This window comes from Gambusia affinis, linkage group LG11, assembly GCF_019740435.1.
Source record: "Gambusia affinis linkage group LG11, SWU_Gaff_1.0, whole genome shotgun sequence".
In the NCBI taxonomy this organism is placed as follows: Eukaryota; Metazoa; Chordata; class Actinopteri; order Cyprinodontiformes; family Poeciliidae; genus Gambusia; species Gambusia affinis.
The window spans coordinates 6,216,616-6,236,944 of record NC_057878.1 but is presented as its reverse complement, the minus strand read 5'-3'; the positions used below and the strand labels follow the sequence as shown (position 1 = coordinate 6,236,944).

At 40.3% G+C, this 20,329-nt stretch overlaps 1 protein-coding gene across 4 annotated transcripts in view; it reads right to left on the bottom strand.

Annotated features, from left to right (window-relative positions):
- enox1 (ecto-NOX disulfide-thiol exchanger 1) overlaps window positions 1-20,329 on the bottom strand; it is a 101,618-nt gene that overhangs the window by 6,037 nt on the left and 75,252 nt on the right. For all 4 annotated transcript variants that reach the window (XM_044131771.1, XM_044131769.1, XM_044131770.1 and 1 more), the window contains 7 exons: window positions 17,621-17,833; window positions 9,105-9,211; window positions 6,578-6,695; window positions 5,651-5,862; window positions 3,984-4,091; window positions 465-521; window positions 67-166 (listed from right to left, as the gene is read on the bottom strand). In XM_044131771.1, the coding sequence (XP_043987706.1) occupies window positions 67-166; window positions 465-521; window positions 3,984-4,091; window positions 5,651-5,862; window positions 6,578-6,695; window positions 9,105-9,211; window positions 17,621-17,833 (915 nt within the window). The remainder of the gene's footprint in view (window positions 1-66; window positions 167-464; window positions 522-3,983; window positions 4,092-5,650; window positions 5,863-6,577; window positions 6,696-9,104; window positions 9,212-17,620; window positions 17,834-20,329) is intronic.

Here is a 20,329-nt window from a genome sequence, read left to right as displayed (position 1 = left end):
AATTAGCATTCAGCTTTCTTCAAAAACATTGCCTCTCCCTGGCTAAGCTAATGCTAACTGGTTTACCTAGTAGCAGAGCCTCTTTCTCCGAAGCGACTCCTCCTCTCAAGATCTCACTCCTCCTGTCTCGGCTGAGGTACAGCGAGGGAACACACCCATTCACGCTCTGTGAAAACACACACACACACACACACACACAGATGGGCTTCACACCTCGTGGAGAAGGTTCTTTCTGAAAACTCATGCAAAGCCATGAAATATGTCAAGATATTAAAGAGGGTGTATCGACAGTCCACCAGGGTTCCTGCACTCGTTTCAAACATGGAGGACCAGATGTTTTACATTAGCTGCTTTCATTAAACTTCTGCAATGCAAATTGACAGTAAAACATTTTTCATGCAGTATTTACTGCAGAAATGTTAACAGCTAACTGTTGATCAGAATTATTATTATTTTGGTTTTACCTTTTCATGAAGCTCTCCATTGGTTCCCTCCACAGATTCACCTTTTCCACTCAACAGCTGCCGAGACACAAAAGAACAGAAATTTAATCGGAGAAAAAAAAACCCGTGAGAGATAATTATTCTGTGTTTCTGCCACTAAAGTATGAGTCAGAAAATGACAGAAGTTCAACATAGGATGGCTGCAACAAAAACAAAGGCTGACATGTTTATTAGAAACATTATTCAACAATGTATTAAAGCAACAGAATACCAAAAAACAAGTGAGGGTGTCAAAAATGAGAATTTATTTTAGTTTTTGTCTCATAATTAAAGGCCTTAAAAAGCTACTTAGACCTTCTTGTGAATGTTTTGAACCCACACAAGGCCACCAAGAGCAACATATCGACAATAACACCGGCGTATTTTGAAAAATCAAAAGCTCGGATCCGAAATTAACCTGCAGTAAAATCTCAAACTAACGTAAAGCAAAAATCTAGTCTAGAAATTCATTTTTGCCGCTAGAAATTTTTCTCAATATCACTCCAACAAGCTGATACCTTTTCAGAGTTTCAGACTGGAGGTTAGGCTATATTCCACCTAGAAAATGTCTATATTTAGTGAAAATTCACATTCACTGCTCCTAGCAGTTGTAGCTAACAGCCACTCCAAGCTGTAAGCTAACAGCTAGTCCAAGCTGTAAGCTAACAGCTGGTCCAAGCTAGCTGGATTAAGCTAACAGCTAGTCCAAGCTGTAAGCTAACAGCTAGTCCAAGTTAGCTGGTTTAAGCTAACAGCTAGTCCAAGCTAGCTGGATTAAGCTAACAGCTAGTCCAAGCTAGGTGGATTAAGCTAACAGCTAGTCCAAGCTAGCTGGATTAAGCTAACAGCTAGTCAAAGCTGTTGGGTACAGCAGCATTTAATGTTTTTTTTTCCTTTACATATAAACCTTTAGACTAATATCAATAGCTAGTTATTTTTTCAGGATGAAAGCAGTGGCCAGGTGAAAAGCACATTTTCTCCTCAGTGTAGGATACTTTTTGTATATATTTTTTTCTTTATTTACATCAAGTTAAATTGTTAAAAAGTGGTTTAATTCTAGCTTGGTTTACATTAAAATGTCACCTAAACTCCATATAAAAATAGATTTTTACTAATCCAAGCTAATGTTTGCAAAGCTAAGTTATGTAGCTTAGCTAGGTAGTTTAGCTTGGTAAACATTTCTCTGGTTCCACGGGTCAGGCAGTAACCAGGCCTTCATGTGGTTTGTAAATACTTAACTAACACATTATTTTCTAAATAATCACATTACATTAAGATTTAATAAAGAAATTATTATTTTTCTACGTAGAGCCATGTTGGATCAGGGTTTTTTTCCCCTTTAATATATGACATCATCATTTAAAAAATCTTCTTTATATTTACTCTGGTTATCTTTAACTGTCCTAAAAATGTTTGGTGATCTGAAACATGTAACATGGCTAATAGTTTTTCTATCTGGTTGTACCTGCGCGGGAATACAGATAGTTTCCCTAAATCTGTTTGAAATAGTCTTCATTCCCTCCAGCTTATGGCCATCCGTCTGTTTCCTCAAGCTAACACGAATTCCTGACAGCTGCTACAACTCTGCCCAGGCAGCTGTCCGTCAGCGGAGCGGGACGATGTTCCCATTACAGCAGCAGAGCAGAGGCAAGAGCAGGGAGAGCTGTTTTCACTCAACAGCTTGTATGCAAAAGCAAAGCCACACTGTTCACATTCAGATTTACACTGAACCAAAGACGAAACACCATGACGTTCTTCCAAGAAACATCTTTATAGTGAGCTTATGGACAAAGGCCTTCTTATCTGGAACTTTTTTTTGTTTGCTTGTTTGTTGTTGTTTTTTTTTTTTCAAAATCCCCTATTTATGTCAGCTGCAGACTCCTCTACAAGTGAGGTTTTTTTTTTCGTCTTAAAACAACGATCGACTTTCATGTTTTATTCAACTGCATTAGCAAAGTGAGACGGTAGCTGCAGTCCAAGCAAAAACTAAAATCAATCTGCATTAAGACAGAATCAACGGGCGAAGAGAAACACAACGCTGGTTCAGCTACACACGCTAAGGTTGGGAAAAAATAATTGACATTTTGATGTAATCGGTCCTGAAAAGAGTTTTTTTTGTTTTTGAGAAAGCAATATGAGAAACAAAACAGTTTTACTAACCAGCCATTAGCCCACACATCCTTTATCTAAAGTGATAGCAATCATCTTTCAGCAGGAAAATGTAGAAAGAGTCCCTCATTAGAATTGACCGGTGTTGCCATGGCAGCGCTCGTGTCCGTCCAGCATCCTTCATCTCTCCAACACTTTAAGCCCATCGTTCTCCCTCTCTCAATCTGTCTGTGTATGTTTTATGTTACCATGTCTCATCGGAGAAACTCACAGTAACAAGGAGGTTAAAAAAGAACGAGGAAACTGCAGCTGATGCCACAAATGGCGCAAGGTTTTATCAGACTCTTGCTGTTCGGTTTGTGTCGTTGGGCTGGATGCTGGTTTTGTCATTTCAAACGGACTGAGACTCGATAAAGCCAAGGAGGACACATTGACAAGAAATAAAGGCAGAGGCAAATATGAACAGCTCAAACATTTTAAACCTGGGCGAAAAAAGTTATTCCATCTTATCTTTATGCAGATAGTTGTTCCTATGGTTTCAAAGTAATGCAGTATTTACACCAAAATTTTTAAAAATTCATATAGTTGCTTATACTTAAAACCAAACAGCAATAATATTTCTTGCTGCTGCTAAAATTAAACAAGATTTAGAACTTAAAAAAGATATATATATAAGTAATATTCAATATATTTAGCAAAATTTCCTCAAGCTATGCTAAGTAGCTAAGCTAAATAGCAAGCTAATTATCTTATTTCAAGCAAAGCTAAGTAGCTTATACTAAAATAAGCTAAGTAGCTTGATATAAGTTCAGTATGAAGCTAAGCTAAATAACTTAGCTAAGTAACTCATATTAAGAAAGCTAAGTAGATTATATCAAGCTGAGCTATGTATCAAAATAAGCTAAGTAGCTCGCATCAAGCTAAGTAGGTTAGCTAAGTAGTTCATTTCAAACTATGCTCATATTAAGGTAACCTAAGTACCAAGCTAAGCTAAGTAGCTCGTATCAAGCTACGTATCAAGCTAAATAGCTTAGCTAAGTAGTTAATATCAAGCTAAGCTAAGTAGCTTAACTCGATATGAGAAATCCCTTCAGCCCTACAGGTTGTCCTGGAATGTTCACCACCTGGAAAGTGGTGGACTTTGTCTGAGTTGAGACATAACTGTTATTTTAATGTGCTTGTGGTTTTAAATTAGTGTATTTTTTTTGATTAAACTGAAAACAATTGTGTAGTAAATAGAATTATTGAATTGGGTGAGATGGCCTCGAGCCTCATGTGTAGTTATTGCAATCTTATCTTTCTTAAAACAGTGGCCTTAAATTCAAGTTGCCCATTTCGAAGCTATCTGTGTGATCTTTGTTATCCAGAGGCAGTGTGACAATGAGCACACACCTTCTCTCTGAGGGACAGCACCTCCATCTCCAGGTAGCGATGCTCCTCTCTCGCCTGCTCCAGCTCCGTCTCTTTACTCGACAGCTTCTCCTGTAGGCTCAGGAGTTCCTGAAAGAAAAACACCAAGATACGCGCTTAGCGTCAAGAAAGGATTCAAGTTTTAAAACCGTCTAAAAGCAAGAAATGCATCTATGTCCACTATGGAAGCCCTGAGGGGTGTGGGGAAAAAACACCCAAAAACTTTTTGAAAGGCCTATTTTTAAATCTGACCAATTTTTTTTTATTTTCTCACTGTAAATATATAAAAAGGAGAGTACAGTCTAATATTTAGAATTTATGTATTTTTGCTTCACTTTCTGGAAAAACAATTTCAACATGCAAATATTTGTACTTTTTTTTGTACCATGCAGATAGCTTCTGAAGTTGTGGGAAAAGAAAATTTCCGACTTAGAGAATTGGCATGTCATTCAAAAATAAAGTCTTTATTTGTCTCTCAGGGCTTCCGTAGAACGTGGTGCAGATGCTGCAAACGGATTCCAACCTAATGACAAGAAAATCTGACCTTAAAACACATTAGGAGCACTTCTGGTGTTCTCCTTTGGTGGAATTCAATTACAATATTGCAGGAATAAACAGAAAAGTGAAAAAGTCTCTAAATTTTTAAATAATTAACTTGAAAACTGCACAAAAATGTTAAAACAAAAACAAAATTGCAGTTTTTACCCCAAATTCAAATCGCTGTGTGAAATAAAATGAAAACTAAAAAAAATGAAATGAGCAAAACTCTGCGGATCGCCTGGTGAAACGTGGTGGTGGTAGTATCATGCTGTGGGAATGCTTTCCTTCAGCAGCGATGGGGGAAGTTTACTAGAGGGTGTGGAGTGAAAATCCAGACCTCAATTTAAAATCTATACCAAGATTTAGACGCTCCATCTAACCTGACTGAGGTTGAATGACTTTGAAAATAAATATTTTCAAAAACTGCAAACCTGTCGGAGGTGTAGAGCAAAAACCTTCATTTATCTGCCAGAAAAGAAAACATGTGTTCCTCCACTTCACAATGATGCACAATTTGTCACATAGAAGTGTGAAAAGTTTATGAAGTATGAGTACTTTTGCAAGCGACGGCACGGAAAACTGTATTTAACAAATCTAATTTGTTCTCTGCTGCTTGCCGTCTGGGAAGTAAAACAGCAGCAGGTGACAAACGAGACGTGACAGCAGAGTGACTGGGTGTGTGTGTGCGTGTGTGTGTGAGTGTGTTGGTGGTCGTCCCTCCAGCCCTGTCACTTCAGACTGAGACGGACAGGAACTCGAGTCGGATCAGGCGGGCTCGTGCCAAACAAGCGATGTGAACTAACAAAACTTTCTGAGCTGCGGATTCAAAGCAGTGGGGGATTATGTGAGAAAACAGAATTTGTGTCTGTATGTGTGTGTAAATTTAACCGCCTGTTTATGTGACTTTTTAAACAACTTCACAACATCAGACTCAGGATGACTCGGTTCGATTGGGGATCGAAACACTTGTCACACTTTCAGCTGCTCAACTGAAAAACCTGATCTCATCCAAAGTGAAGGAGGCCAGGTGGAACAGAAGTATTGCCCCGCTACAGATGTGAACACTGATTCCAGAGTAAATCAGATGAATCCAAGATGGCCGCCCCTACCTGCTGCATGTCGTGCATGCTCTGCTGCAGCAGCTGGATCTGAGCCTCGGCGCTGTGAGCGTGTGGCTGTGTGTGGGCGTGGTCGTCGTCCGGCCGGCCCACTCTGCTCTGCTCCTTCTTCAGCAGCTCCACTTCGTTCCGGTAGGCGTCCAGCTGCCAGCGCAGCGAGTCGTTCTCCTCCTTCAGGGAGGCCTGGGTCTGATCACACACACCTGCAGGAGGCAACGTGACATCAGTTAGGAAGCTTCTCATTTATTTATTTATTGCATTTGGAAATATTTTTTTAAAGGGACAGTATTGTGTAAAATCGATTTTTCCCCCCCTTTTTTTTTTTTTTTTTAGATTTACGTCATGTTATGATGTTTTCCCTCGTCAAAAACATGCCGGGAGTGTTGCCTTGATTCTTTCAAGCATGTTTGAGAAATCCTTTAATCTCCATGCCAACCATTCAGCTGTGCAAAACACCTGTGTGGACCGAGCTTTGGCTTTGAGGCTACAGCTCAGTTTCAAGTTTTCAAGCTTCTGAACTTCTGCCTCGCAGAGCACCCCTCCCCTACGAAAAGTTTACAAAGTACTTCTAAAAATACTCCTTCAGACTAGCCAGCAGCAATTAGCAAACACCTGGTGGAGCTGTGTATCTGCTGAGCTCAATATAGGAGATACTTCTCAGTGAAACGCTGGTAAAAAGGGTTGATAGAGGAGCCATGTTGTAATGACTTCTCAAAGGCGGAGTTTCATAAAGAGCAGGAGCTTCTTAAAGAGACAGAGGCCCAATTTCAAGACGACAATTTTTTTTTGTGTTAAATTTGATATGTAGAATATTTTTATAACAACTTAAGGTAACATAGTAACTTGATTGTGCTATAGCCCTATATGGTGGGAAAGCACATAATACTGCCCCTTTAATGACATAACGGTTCATCAAACCATTTTCTTCCGTGCGCATCCTCTTGTTGGGAATATCATCCGAATCGTCATCCGACATCTCCATCTCTTCTTCTCGTCTGATGCCCATGATCTCCTCGCTGTGAGCATTTCTCAGCTCCTGAAACATCACAGCATACACACACACACACACACATATATATATACATATATACACAGCTTAAATGACGGCCACTTTACAAAACTAAACAATAACTTGGTTGTGGCGAGGTTACAATTCAGATTTCCAGGAACAAAGAGTTTGTGGACTTTAACCAGTCATGCACATGCCTGTGTGAGGTGCAAGTGGAGAGCAGAGAAGTGAAAACATGAAACCCCCACCTGGCCGGTGACTTATCAGCTCTTCGAAAGTCGCCTGTTTTAACCTGACTTCTCACAGGAAACAAAAACTTTTGTTTTCTACAGATGAAGAGTGAAACCTCTCTCTTTTCGCATGTCGTTATATCATAAAGCAGTGTGTAATTTTGCATAAAATAAAAGCTGAAAATGTGGCACTTTTTTAAAAACAAGTATCCTATCTTTAACTGCAATTCATTGCAACCAGCTGCCTTCAAAAGTCACCCAGTTAGGAGTTTGATATTCAATTTAATCTCAGGTGGGGTGGGACGTTTTTTTTTGTTTTTTTTCTTGCAGCAACAAAGAAGCTGGTGGAGTTGATGTGAAAATGGATGCTGCTGTGGTCCTCACCATGACGACAGACGTTATAAAATCCCATCAGCGTCGTCGGTCTTGGTATTAGTTGCTTGAAATGAATGTGAAAAAGTTCAATGCCAATACAAAAGCCAATGAAGGAGAATCTTTCACCTCTGAACTGTTTCCAGGTCAGAGTCCTGCCTGAATGAATACCAAACTAAACATTTTCAATTGTTCACTATGAGGCATTATTTAAACTGTCTGTAATGGGCGGCATGAAGGACCTCCGTTTCTAAATTCTTAAAGTACTTAACATAACTCTCTTTTTATTTTATATTTTAGTTTTTTGTTGTTTTACAGCATTCCTGGTTTGCAGTATGCTGCAGCTCAAAGAAAGCTCTGCACTTTCTGCACGACTTAATGTCAATACAGTGTAGGACTGATCTGTTGATTATTTTTTTAAATTAACAGGTTAATAAATAGGCAGCAAAAGGTGTTTGAATGTGATTTCAAGGCATAAAGTGCCATTTTATAGCACAATCAAGTAACTATGTTACCTTTAGTTGTTATAAAATTGATATATACATACATTGATATAAATATGACTTAAAAGAAATTTGACTTTGTAGTTTGACGCCTTGAAATTGGGCCCCTGTCTCTTTAAGAAACTCCTGCTCTTTCTGAAACTGCCTTCAGGAAGACACAACGACATGGCTCCTTTATCAATCCTTTTTTTTTACCATTGTTTCACTAAGAAGTAGCTCTTATAATGAGCTTAGCTGATGCTCAGTTCCACCAGGTGTTTGCTAATTGCTGCTGGCTAGTCTGAAGGAGCAGAGAGGAGGGAGGTCTGCTCTGCTCTGTGAGGCAGGAGCTCAGAAGCTTGGAAACTGCAGCTCAGTGGAGGAGCTTGGTCCTCGAAGGTGGAGCTAGGTCCAGCCAGGCGTTTTGAACAGCTGAATGGTTGCCATGGAGATTAAAGCATTTCTCAAACATGCGTTAAAGAATCAAGGCAACACTCCAGGAATGTTTTTGATGTGGAAATAACATTATCACATGATGTAGAGCTAGAAAAGGTTGATTTTCTACAAAACTGTCGCTTTAATAGATTTTCTTTTACAGAATTTGAACCAGTTGAAGCTAAAACATCCAAATGAGGAGACTTGGGTCTAACATTTTTACAGGCAAAGGAGCTTTTTAACTCGGATGCAAAATGTTTTTATTCTTTGAACAGTTTTGGTTTAATTACGGCTCTGGCTGTTGTTGTTCATTCAGGAAATGCCCTTTTTATGAGTCCATACAGTCCAGCTTACAATTAATCAATTGCTAAATTAGTTGGCGATCATTTTAATAATCAACTCATCCCAACTGACGGTTTCAGCCCTCGTCACCACCGCAGCATGAAGCCACCACCGTGCCCAGCCCAGGCCGTCTGAACACAGAGGCAGCTCTCAAGCGCCGACTGCGCTGAAGCCGTTCCCCCCTCTTACACGCCGGCTCCTCGTGTTCATGCTCGTTATCTTGATTTAATTCTGGATGAATAATTGATCAGAGACCTAATCCTGGAAATCACTGTTGCCATGGCAGCGGCTCACACTTTCCAAGAGACGTCAGATGCCTCGCAGTTCCCCAGCTGGAAGGAGGAGAGGCCCGGGATCACAGGCAGCTACCTTTCTGTCTGTCTGTGTGTGTCTGTCTGTCTGCGAGAGGGAAAACATCCGGTAAAACAACAACGGGGGGGCGCCGACTCTGACAGATCAGACGGGGGCCCCTGTCTGTCAGCGCTCTCCCCGGGGGACTCGCGGGTGACAGCGGAGAAGAAAGCGGCAGGCCTGCGGGGTTTTGGGAGGAGAGAACAGAAAGAAGGTGTACCAACCTCACACTGCTTGCGCCAAATGTCTATGTTCTTGCGCTGCGCTTTTGAGAAATGGTCCCATGCCTTTTGCCTGGTGGCGGCCGTGAAAATGGCGGTGATCTGCTCGACTTCGAGGTGAACAGGGAAGAGGAACGGGGGGAGGAGGAGGAGGAGGGAGTCAAGACAAAATAAGCCGTTTATGTAGCACTGCAGCTCTGACTAGAGGCTCCTGCACCCAAACAGAGGAGAGACCATGAACACACACTCACCATGCTGGCTTTAGCCCTCCATCATCATCTGTGGTTCATTTCAAGTCAATTAGCAGAGAAACAATGACAACTGCTCTCCAAAGCGGGGCTGTGTTGAGTAGTTATGAGCGGTCAGTATGCTACTTGTTTACAGGAGTCTGAGTGATCAAAAGAGAGGCCAATAAATCCCAAGTTATGCAAATTCTGAACCATGATCTCCGTAGCTGCGTTTCTGTTACCAGTGTACTCGACATTTTGATGGTTTTGCCGCTAAAGTTGGAAAAACACAATTTTGCATTCGTAGTTTTTCCATTAAAATAGAAAAAGCAATTAAAATCATATGTGAATAATGCAATAAGTCAATAAACACAACAACAAAAAAAATCATCCTCATACTACTTCCTGTCGTCTTCTTTATTGTTTCCAACATACAGTTGTTGATCACGTGACTCGTGAGGCGTGAAAAAAGTGTTTCCATCGAGGATTTTGCAAATTACATTAATTTTGAAATGGTTGAAAAACCCCGTCGAGCTCAAAAACTGTCTTTTTGAGAAGCTTGTCTTTTTTTCAAGATTGCTGTGTTACCATTTGTTAAGAAGAACGATTACAAATCACACGTGAATAAGTCTGCTCATGCCTTAAGTAGTTCAAAAACATGCCGCCCCATCATCGCCCTTCCACTTCCTGTCATCTTCTTTGTCATTTCCACCAGTGGTAACATCCAGGTATTGATCAAGTGACTCACAGGACACAAAAAAAGTGTTTCCATCGCATTTTTTCCAAAATACGTTAATTTTGATATGGCCGAAAAAATCCCCGTCATTCTAGCGCAAAAGCCTTTTATCAAAAAACACATTTTGATTGTTTGGTTTTTTTTTCCGAAATTACCGCGTTTCTATCAAGCAAATTTCTTTTCGTAATTCCGATTTGTGTAATTTTACAGTCAATAGTAAAGCAGCTTGTGACTTTTCTGACTACTCAAAAATAATTCATGTAAAATAAATGCCAATTTCCAAAAAGTCTGGTTTATCTGACCATGATTCCCTAAGTTTAGTTGGGTACAAGGATGTCAGCAGGAATAATCAACAGAATATATGCTAATGCTTTGAATTTTGAAATTTCGTTCAATTCTTTCATTGTGTACAAATAATTTGGTTAGGGACCAAAATAATAATTTAAAAATACTTTATTTACACCTAAGAGAAGATAAATGTTGTAAGACATTTCATCTGAGTATCTTCAAAGAGTCACTTTGGGAGAGGTGATGAAGGCTCTCTACGGAAAAGCTATCTGCTTGCTGTCTACTGATGTGAGAGAAAGCGTCTTTTACGCATTACATCAACTCTGTGGATTTAGGAAAAAGTTGGTACAGAAACAGCGTGTGGATTAGCGGGGATCAGTGGAAATGTTTCCCCCCTTAGAGGATGTTTTGGCCAGTGATGTCAGTAACGTTACTGACGTCGGACCACTTTTTTCAGTAACGAGTAATCTAACGCGTTGCTATTTCAAATCCAGTAGTCAGACTACAGTTACTTATCAAAATCATTTTTGCGTTACTGTCTTCTTTTGTTATTTAATCGTATTTCCTCTACTCGTCTTGTCGAGTGACCGACGTCTCTATGCGACAGAAATGTAAACAATGGAGGGAGATGCGCGTTTTGTTGGTGGAAAAACTGGAACTATTTTGAGTTTCTGTCGACAAGTCCGATTATTATAAGCGGCTTTGGGCTTCATTTTTTAAAAGTCGCTTGCAGATTTAATGAGTGGCGGGTTGCGCCTTTTTGGGCTCGTTTTTGAACGTGAAGTTGCTCATTTGGGCTTGGAAATAAGCAGAGACTCAATAAATCCCAGAATTTGTCCGTCATTAAGGTAGTTTTACTCAGTCTCTCCCTGTTCATAATTTCCCGGATGATCCGTCCCGCTGTGTCTTTGTTAATGTCAACTTAATTTATTACCTCTCAATGACATCGAGCTTCGCGTTGCGCTCCAGAAAACTGCAAACATCGAGACCAATATGAACAGCGCAATAAACGTGAAAACAGCCACGAATAAACGTGTCCGTAGTTGGCAATAGTTATAATGGCAAGTCAGCATCGTTATAATTATTAATATTACGATAAGTGTCGCAGCCATCGGAGCTGTGGAGCTGCAGGAGGAGCTCTGTGCGCTGCGACATCAAACTCAGGGGCGTAACGCAGAATCTGGAGGCTGGGGGGAGGGGGGCTTTAAAATCCTTCTTAGAGTTTTCCAGACAACAGTGGACCACACAAACTACTCATGTTTTTTATTTTTGTACAATCTCCTCTTCAGTTCAACCTTATCAGTGGAGACACATTGTTGATGTTACCATTATAAAATAACTTACAATTAAGTATTGGCAAAGCTCAATGTGATTTTCACAGGAGCGTTGTTGTTAGCAGCTGCTGAAAGTAACTAAAAAGTTACTTAATCCTGCAGTTAGTTACTTTCCTGCAGTTAGTTACTACTTGACTTGGAAAGTAACTTAGTTACTTTCCAAGTCAAGTAGTCAGTAATATAACTAAGTTACTTTTCAAGGAGTAATCCGTAGTCCGATTAAGGTTACTTTTTCAAAGTAACTATGGCATCGCTGGTGTTGGCCAGAGTGGGGCTGTAGGTGGAGTTTTAGAACTCCACTTTCATACTTTGAAAACCCCTGTTGTAAGACATTTCATCTGAGTATCTTCAAAGAGTCACTTTGGGAGAGGTGATGAAGGCTCTCTAACAGAAGTCAGTCTCGCAACGAATCTTTAGAGGCCTCTGACTGAAGACTGTTGCTGTGACAGTCTCATGGCTGTCATGACACGCTAACAGCTCAATTTCCAGACAGAAGAGAAAATATTTTACAGAAACACGTCCTGGATTACACTATCAGCATTTGCTTTCCCCCTCCTCTTTAGACCTCTGTTGGATGTTGGAGTCAGAGAAATGACATTTGCCCATTACAGTCTATAGGAGACATGTTTTGAATTTCTTTAAGCCTCCTCTGGGATTTGGGAGTAATACAGCCCTCGTGTTATTTCAACTTTTAAGACGCTAAACAGTGTTTTTACTTCTTTCTTTTTTTACACTTGTAAAGAAGTAAAAAGAAAGATTAAGAGCAAAACTCCTTCCAGCTGCACAGAATCAAAAACCAGAGGGAATAAATTATGACATAAACGACTCATCAATGGAAGAATGGATAATAATGTTTGAGGGAAAACTTTATTTAAGAGGAAATCCTATTCTTTATTAAGAGGGTTGTTTTACTTTTAGAACACTCTCAAATTGCAAAGGCTAGCAGAGGCTAAATAACAAAATTGGTTCCAAAAAGTGAATAATTGTGTTTTAAAAAGCCAGCTATCTTCATTATGATTTTATTTTATTACAGACATTCCTGTCCAAACAAGATAGGGTATTAAAACATAAAAACAGAGTTTTAAAAACAGTTTTAGTCCGTATAAAACGGTTTTTGTTTCATCAGTACTTTTTATACATTAAGATAAAGAATGTAACAAAATACAACATTGTAGCTGGTTTTATTTTTAGGCTTTGGTTTTACTGTGAAATGTAAAGAAGTTCTGAACTAGACCAAAAAAAATCTCTGGTTGATATTAGTCTGTAAACATCACTTTGAATATTGCTGCTTTAATTAACCTTTTTGGTTTTTATGAAGTGAAACTGTACAATAACAAATAAGAAGTCTAGTAAACATATTGCAGTGTTTGCTGCTAACGGTTAGCGTCACAGCACCAATGTCAAAAAAGAAAAAAAAAAGACAAAAATATCAGAGAAAAAAATACATAAAGCTGGTCTGTAGTTGCTTTAATGCCACTAAAAATATTTTTGCTGATTTTTAATTGTGTCTGTTTAGACCGGCGGTTTTCAAAGTGTGAGGCGCGCCTCCCCTGGGGGGCGCCAGAGCACTTTAGGGGAGGCGCGGTGCGAGGGAAAAAAATAAACCGGAAAAGCTATCTGCTTGCTGTCTACTGATGTGAGAGAAACGTCTTTTACGCAACGATCAACGTGGATTTAGGAAAAAGTTGGTACTGTGGGGTGCGCGTGTGGAGCGGGGATCAGTGGAAATGTTTCCCCCCTTAGAGGATGTTTTGGCCAGTGATGTCAGTAACGTTACTGACGTCGGACCACTTTTTTCAGTAACGAGTAATCTAACGCGTTGCTATTTCAAATCCAGTAGTCAGACTACAATTACTTATCAAAATCATTTTTGCGTTACTGTGCGTTACTGTCTTCTTTTGTTATTTAATCGTATTTCCTCTACTCGTCTTGTCGAGTGACCGACGTCTCTATGCGACAGAAATGTAAACAATGGAGGGAGATGCGCGTGTTGTTGGTGGAAAAACTGGAACTATTTTCAGTTTCTGTCGCCAAGTCCGATTATTATAAGCGGCTTTGGGCTTCATTTTTTAAAAGTCGCTTGCAGATTTAATGAGCGCGGGTTGCGCCTTTTTGGGCTCGTTTTTGAACGTGAAGTTGCTCATTTGGGCTTGGAAATAAGCAGAGACTCAGAATAAATCCCAGAATTTGTCCGTCATTAAGGTAGTTTTAGTCAGTCTCTCCCTGTCCATCATTTCCCGGATGATCCGTCCCGCTGTGTCTTTGTTAATGTCAACTTAATTTATTACCTCTCAATGACATCGCCAGGCGTTGCGCTCCAGAAAACTGCAAACGCCGAGACCAATATGACAAGCGCAATAAACGTGAAAACAGCCACGAATAAACGTGTCCGTAGTTGGCAATAGTTATAATGGCAAGTTAGCACCGTTATAATTATTAATATTACGATAAGTGTCGCAGCCATCGGAGCTGTGGAGCTGCAGGAGGAGCTCTGTGCGCTGCGACATCAAACTCAGGGGCGTAACGCAGAATCTGGAGGCTGGGGGGAGGGGGGCTTTAAAATCCTTCTTAGAGTTTTCCAGACAACAGTGGACCACACAAATTACTCATGTTTTTTATTTTTTGTACAATCTCCTCTTCAGTTCAACCTTATCAGTGGAGACACATTGTTGATGTTACCATTATAAAATAACTTACAATTAAGTATTAGCAAAGCTCAATGTGATTTTCACAGGAGTCGGAGCGTTGTTGTTAGCAGCTGCTGAAAGTAACTAAAAAGTTACTTAATCCTGCAGTTAGTTACTTTCCTGCAGTTAGTTACTACTTGACTTGGAAAGTAACTTAGTTACTTTCCAAGTCAAGTAGTCAGTAATATAACTAAGTTACTTTTTCAAGGAGTAATCAGTAGTCCGATTAAAGTTACTTTTTCAAAGTAACTATGACATCACTGGTTTTGGCCAGAGCAGGGCTGAAGGTGGAGTTTTTAGAACTCCACCCCCCTCCGCCCCCCGGGGGGGAGGGGGGGGAGGCGCAGCAGGCCTTAAGCTCCTTGAAGGGGGGCTCACCCTTTCATACTTTGAAAACCCCTGGTTTAGACCAAAATTAGCAAGGAAAATGAATCAGGTTTTGTCTGAACAGGGATTAAATAATAAAATAGTTGTAAATTTGTGTCATGTGATGAACAGGTCTCTCTCCTGGTGGGTGCTCAGTACTTACATTAAAAGCAGACTCACTTCCTTCAAGACTGACAAGGCAACATTTATCCCAGAATGGAAAGACAACGTTTAGATTCTCGTCATGAATTTTAGCCTGAAAATGATTCGCCCTGCTCTCCCTTTCAGCTCATTTTCCAATGCCTTTTTGTGTGGAGAAGACTGTCAGACACAGACTCTGGTTACCATCTCAACTATAAGGGTGGTTTTAACTTTATTCCCTCTCAGACGAAGTGGATACTTCAAACTTTCACATTAGATAGGTAAGTAACTGTATTCTTTCATTCTGTGTCAAAATGTTGCCTTTAAAGTTTTGCTCTCACATTTGCTGGTACTGAACATTTCTGCGTAAACATATTTTAAAAATCCAGACATTTCAAAGAAAGTAATCAATGCCATCTCTTATGTGAATTTACACAAAGACAGTAAAAAAAACTATTTATATATTTAAAAAAACAACCAAACTTTGGCAGCACTGTACTTACCTCTTTGTACTTTCTTTCACTCACCATTCAATGCAAACTGATGATGACACACTTTTTCATTCCAAGTTTCTGCCTTGGTTACTGTTCAGGATGTAATATTTAATCAATCAAAACAGAACCTACCGTATAAGGCCAACATCGGTTCGGGACTTCACGGGAAGTGCTACCCACGATATTTGTTCAGCTGGCTGACAACATTTTGGTGCAACAGCCAAATAAGAAGCCATCACAACTTTTCAATCCCCTTTGTGCCAGAACTTTGGGTAATATTGGAAAAAGTGACAGAAAGAACTGCGAGAAGGCTACATGTGGCTAACCGCTAGCTGCTCATGATGCTAACGAAGATGAGGCTAGACTCAGGGAAGTCGTGACTATATTATTTCCTCTCTGTCGTTCTTCAGATGGAGATGGGTAAATCCACTGTGAAAACAGATACTCTAAATAGGATCTTTAAATCCGAATACAGGTGAGACAGCAAAGACTGAACATGAGTAGCACTCAAAGCTACTGGAGTCACACGAGTTCTAGAGATGCACACCCACGTAGAAACGGTTTGTCGCTTTCTGTTAAAACGCAGTGCAACCTCAATGTGGGTGGGTTTGTCATGCCAAAGCGGCACAAATACCGACGTGATGTGATTTGATTACAACAAACAATCGAAGATATTTCCCCATTTCAGGTCGCTTTGTCTAGCGTCCTCTGAGAAAGTTCTCATTGTCGTTGGACCACGAGATGGACTTCAGTGTTGCTGTTTTTCTTTAAGCCTGGAATATACTGGAATTTTACTAACAACGTGTTTGAATCCTGTAACAAAGTCGTTCTGATGACTCAACCAGAGCTGCTACCAACGTTAGCCAACCGGTGACCAGAAGTTGACTGACTCTTTGAACCCAAACCAAGTAGGTTTTCCAGAAAAAGAGCTGGTAAAGTACGAAAGAGTTCTCATTGGGAAGAATTTATTGACTTATTCGACCTTAATGATAAAATATAGTGAAATTCTACCTTGTAATTTTAAGCTGATAGTATATATAGAGAAATAAGTAAAATACAATTTATAAATAATTATAATTTAATAAAATTAACATATTAATATACCAGATTCAAGTGTGGTAAAAACCCTCCCCTTTTCTACATTTTGCTTCGTTCTGAGGGTCTGGGCTATGGTGGGCTCTCTGCTTTCGAGAAACGATGGCTTCTAGGAGGTGTGGACTGAGTTGCAGCTTTAAATTTTACCCAATCGCCAACGTTCGTTTGTGATGTATGTAATGGATCAGTTCGACGCTATACAGCTTACCGGAAATTGCCTGCGGTAAACTGTTTCCAAAACAAAGAGAGAAGGGCCGAGCTGTTAATGTTAATTACAGTTTAGTGCTGCCTTATGTATATATATATATATATATATATATATATATATATATATATATATATATATATATATATATATATATATATATAGCTAAATCTAACAAAACTAGTTGTCAGTGGTGTGTTCTTCCTTTAAACACACTCAGTTGCTGAACTTTGAGTTTTCCCAAATGATGGAAGTAAAAACTCAAGTTCTGTAAAGATTGTGAAATCAGGACTTTGAGCTGATGACGATTTGCTCCCTGCTGGATAATCTATGACAACAGAAAGCAGCCTGTCACTGGCGGCTCCGTGTTCGGGACTTTTCCGCTGCCTGGGCGGGGAAAGGTCACGACGTTGCCGCGCCGCCGCCTCTGAAACTCCTGCGCGACTGACCCTCGTCGCCGCAGCACGGTGAGCTCCGGATACCGCGGCTGATGGGGAGACGGATGAAAGAGCGTTGTCATGGAGACAGGGCTGAGATGCTCGCGGAGTAAATGAATCAAATCGAGAACGAGCTCCAAAGCCGATGTGCTGAAAATGTCTGTATGGTGTGCACCTCCGTAATCTGTTGCGGCGCCACGCCCTGCAGCACAGAACAACTCTGCTGTACTAGTAGGGAATGGGGATGAGATGATAGGAGTTTCACTACGGATTTAATAACAGGACGTCAACATCAAAATATTACTGTGTTGAAAGTTCTTACAAATCCTAATCGCCTCACAACTCAGATGAAAGCGAATCCCTCCTGGATCGTGTTTCTTCCTCTCGTCATCCGTGCGGCTTACCTTAATGACTGCACGGCTCGCCGTTGCTTTACCTCGCGGTATTCAACCATCAGCCTGAAAAGGTTCTCTCACCGTGACTTCATCGCATTTAAAAAGCACACTTACATTGTGTCAATATGGCCATCAGAGCGTTCTTAAAGATCTCCTTGGCTCGCTCCATCTCCTCCTCGTGGAGAGCCTTCTCGCTCATCAGTCGGCGAACGTGGCTGTTCGCCGACTGGATCATGGAGTAGAAGTGGTTGGCGGTCCGGCGGTTGACCTCGCCGCGGTCGATCCAGGTGAAGAGCACCGCCGTGGTCTCGCTGAACTTGTTGTCGTCTGCGGAAAAAGCAAAGAACAGTTTGACTAGATCTACAAAGTTGACCACTGTGGGGTTAGAATTGATTTTTTTACACTTTTGCTCCCTTTTGTTATCCCAGTGACTCCTGATTTATTTTTTATGTTTTTAACTAATCCCTCTTTGGTGACATTTTTGTTGGTTGCGTTCCCATTATAAATGTGCACAGCGTTTTGTTGATTGTCCACAAATTTTGAAGCAACACAATTTCACAATTGTGGTGTTTCCATTAAATACGAAACACGATCAAAGTCGCACTTGGTGACGTTCGTTCACGCGATAAAGTACTAAAAAGCATCATCCTTTGAGCTAGGTTAGAATTGGTCACATTCAGGATGCATGACTACCCGTCATGTTTTAATGCTCATTCATAACAACATTGTTAAATTGTGACTCAGCTCTTAACAATGAAATGTTGAGTATTTCCTTAAAACTCCACTTCATCGGAGGTTTAACTCTCAGCCTGGCTAAACAAACACAACCTCAGGAAGTGACTGATAAAATCCCTCTCTGCTGCCCCTCACTGCTCAGTGCTCTATGAACCGCCGCCGCCGCTCACCAAAAGTCATTTTGGTGATTTTTCAACTTCCTAACCCACAATCAGCCTCAGCTGCAGAGAGCCGAGTCTCCGCAGGCCTCCGACTTTGGCTTTCTTCCTCCCCATTTGAATAATAATTGAAGGATGCCACAGAGCCGCTGAAGACCGCAGAACAGAGTGAATTAGACGGCGCTTAATGAGCTCAATACCCAGCGCAACACAACCTGTAAGAAGACACTTTCCACCGGCTCTGATAAAGGCCCATTCATTCCCAGCAGCAGATTACAGTCACATTACAGCGCGCAACAATGAGACGCAGCTGAACGGGGGACGAGCGAGGTGAGAATGGAAATTTATTTCCCCTGCTGTCTGACGGGAAGAATGAATTGAAAAGGGTTATTCAGGGAGAAAACATGCTTGTTTATTTAGGTATTACAGGACGGGAGGAGAGGGGGGAAAAAAATGCATGCGGGCTCAGATTACGGAGAAGCAAATATTAACAAATCAAAGCAGCGGGCTGCTGCTTCTCAGAAGATACAGGAATAAAAGCGAAGCACCAACCTGGAGCAGGAAACAAGGGAAATCTTATCTTTAATTCAACTGTTATGATTGGTAGCATTTCTGTTTTATATGTCGTTTGTAGTTCGATTTATTGCTTCTGAATTACAGCGTTCAATTTTAGGATAAAACTTCTTTTTTTTAAAAATCTTGCACAACACTAGCCATGTGTCAGCTTTATCGACTTTCTTGTTCTTTAATACAGTGTTTTTCAAAGTGGTGATGGGAAAAATGAAAAACTACCAAAATAAAAATAAAATGTATCTAAAAATTTTTATTAATAATTTTTTTTATTATAGTTAAAATTTTAATAATTGTTTCATAAATTCCAATCTGTTTTTCAATCATTGTCATAAAATATAAGCTAAAATAACTTATTGAAATGTTATTCGCCAGGCACATCTTTCTTATTGGTTGTCAAATTTATCAGGCTGCTTAGCCTCTCAAGCTAGCAAGCGCTAAATTTTTGATTATAATTTTTATCATAGAATCTAATCTGTTTTACAGTCATTATTATAAAATATAAGTTAAAATGTCATTCGCTCATCTGATTAGCTGCAAAAATTATCAAGCTGCTTAGCGCCTCAAGCTAGCACGGCTAGCAAAAGCGCGAAATGGAAACATTATCGTCAAGAAAAAGCCTGAAGGAACCTTCCAGAAGCCTTGCAGTGGAGAACACTGGTAAACAGAAAATCATGGCCAACTAATATCAAAAAGTAAATGGCAGTTTTTATGCTAAACAAACGTAATCATTTAATAGAGAATAAATGTGAGAACAGGCATTCTAAAAGTCAATGTTTCTTTGCATATTTTGTAACATTGTCTGTGGGCTAGCCAGAAGCTAATGCTGTTTCGGGCGGGGGCATGGATTGGAAAAGTTTGGGAACTTCTGTCTGTGACATTTCATTCATTCATGATAATAAAAGATGTCATTAATTATTCGACTTAAGAGAATGCTATTAAGTTCAGCTCAGCTCATCCACCCTATCGATGCTCTACTGCCGCTTTAAGAACGCCATGGTAACTCTGTATTTGAGCGTCATCTGACTGAACGGCTGGGCAAATTCCTCCTCAGTTGAATCGTGCACCGCTCACTTGGTTTTATCTTTTATTTTATCTTTATTCTTCTTCCCCTCTGACTGGCTGGTGTTTCTTCCTTCAGTGAGTGTTACTGCTAGTCATTTGGGAACACCAACAACAGGAACAAACAGGCTCCAATGACCAGTTCACACAAAATAACATTGACTACAATAAATTGCTGAGTTTTCTGGTTGACGCGTCATTTAAAACCATGTAATGGTTTTTCATAGCTGCAGCTCTCTGCAGGGAGTCCTTGGGGCAGAATCGTCCCCATTGTCTCCCCTCAGTACCTCATCCATAG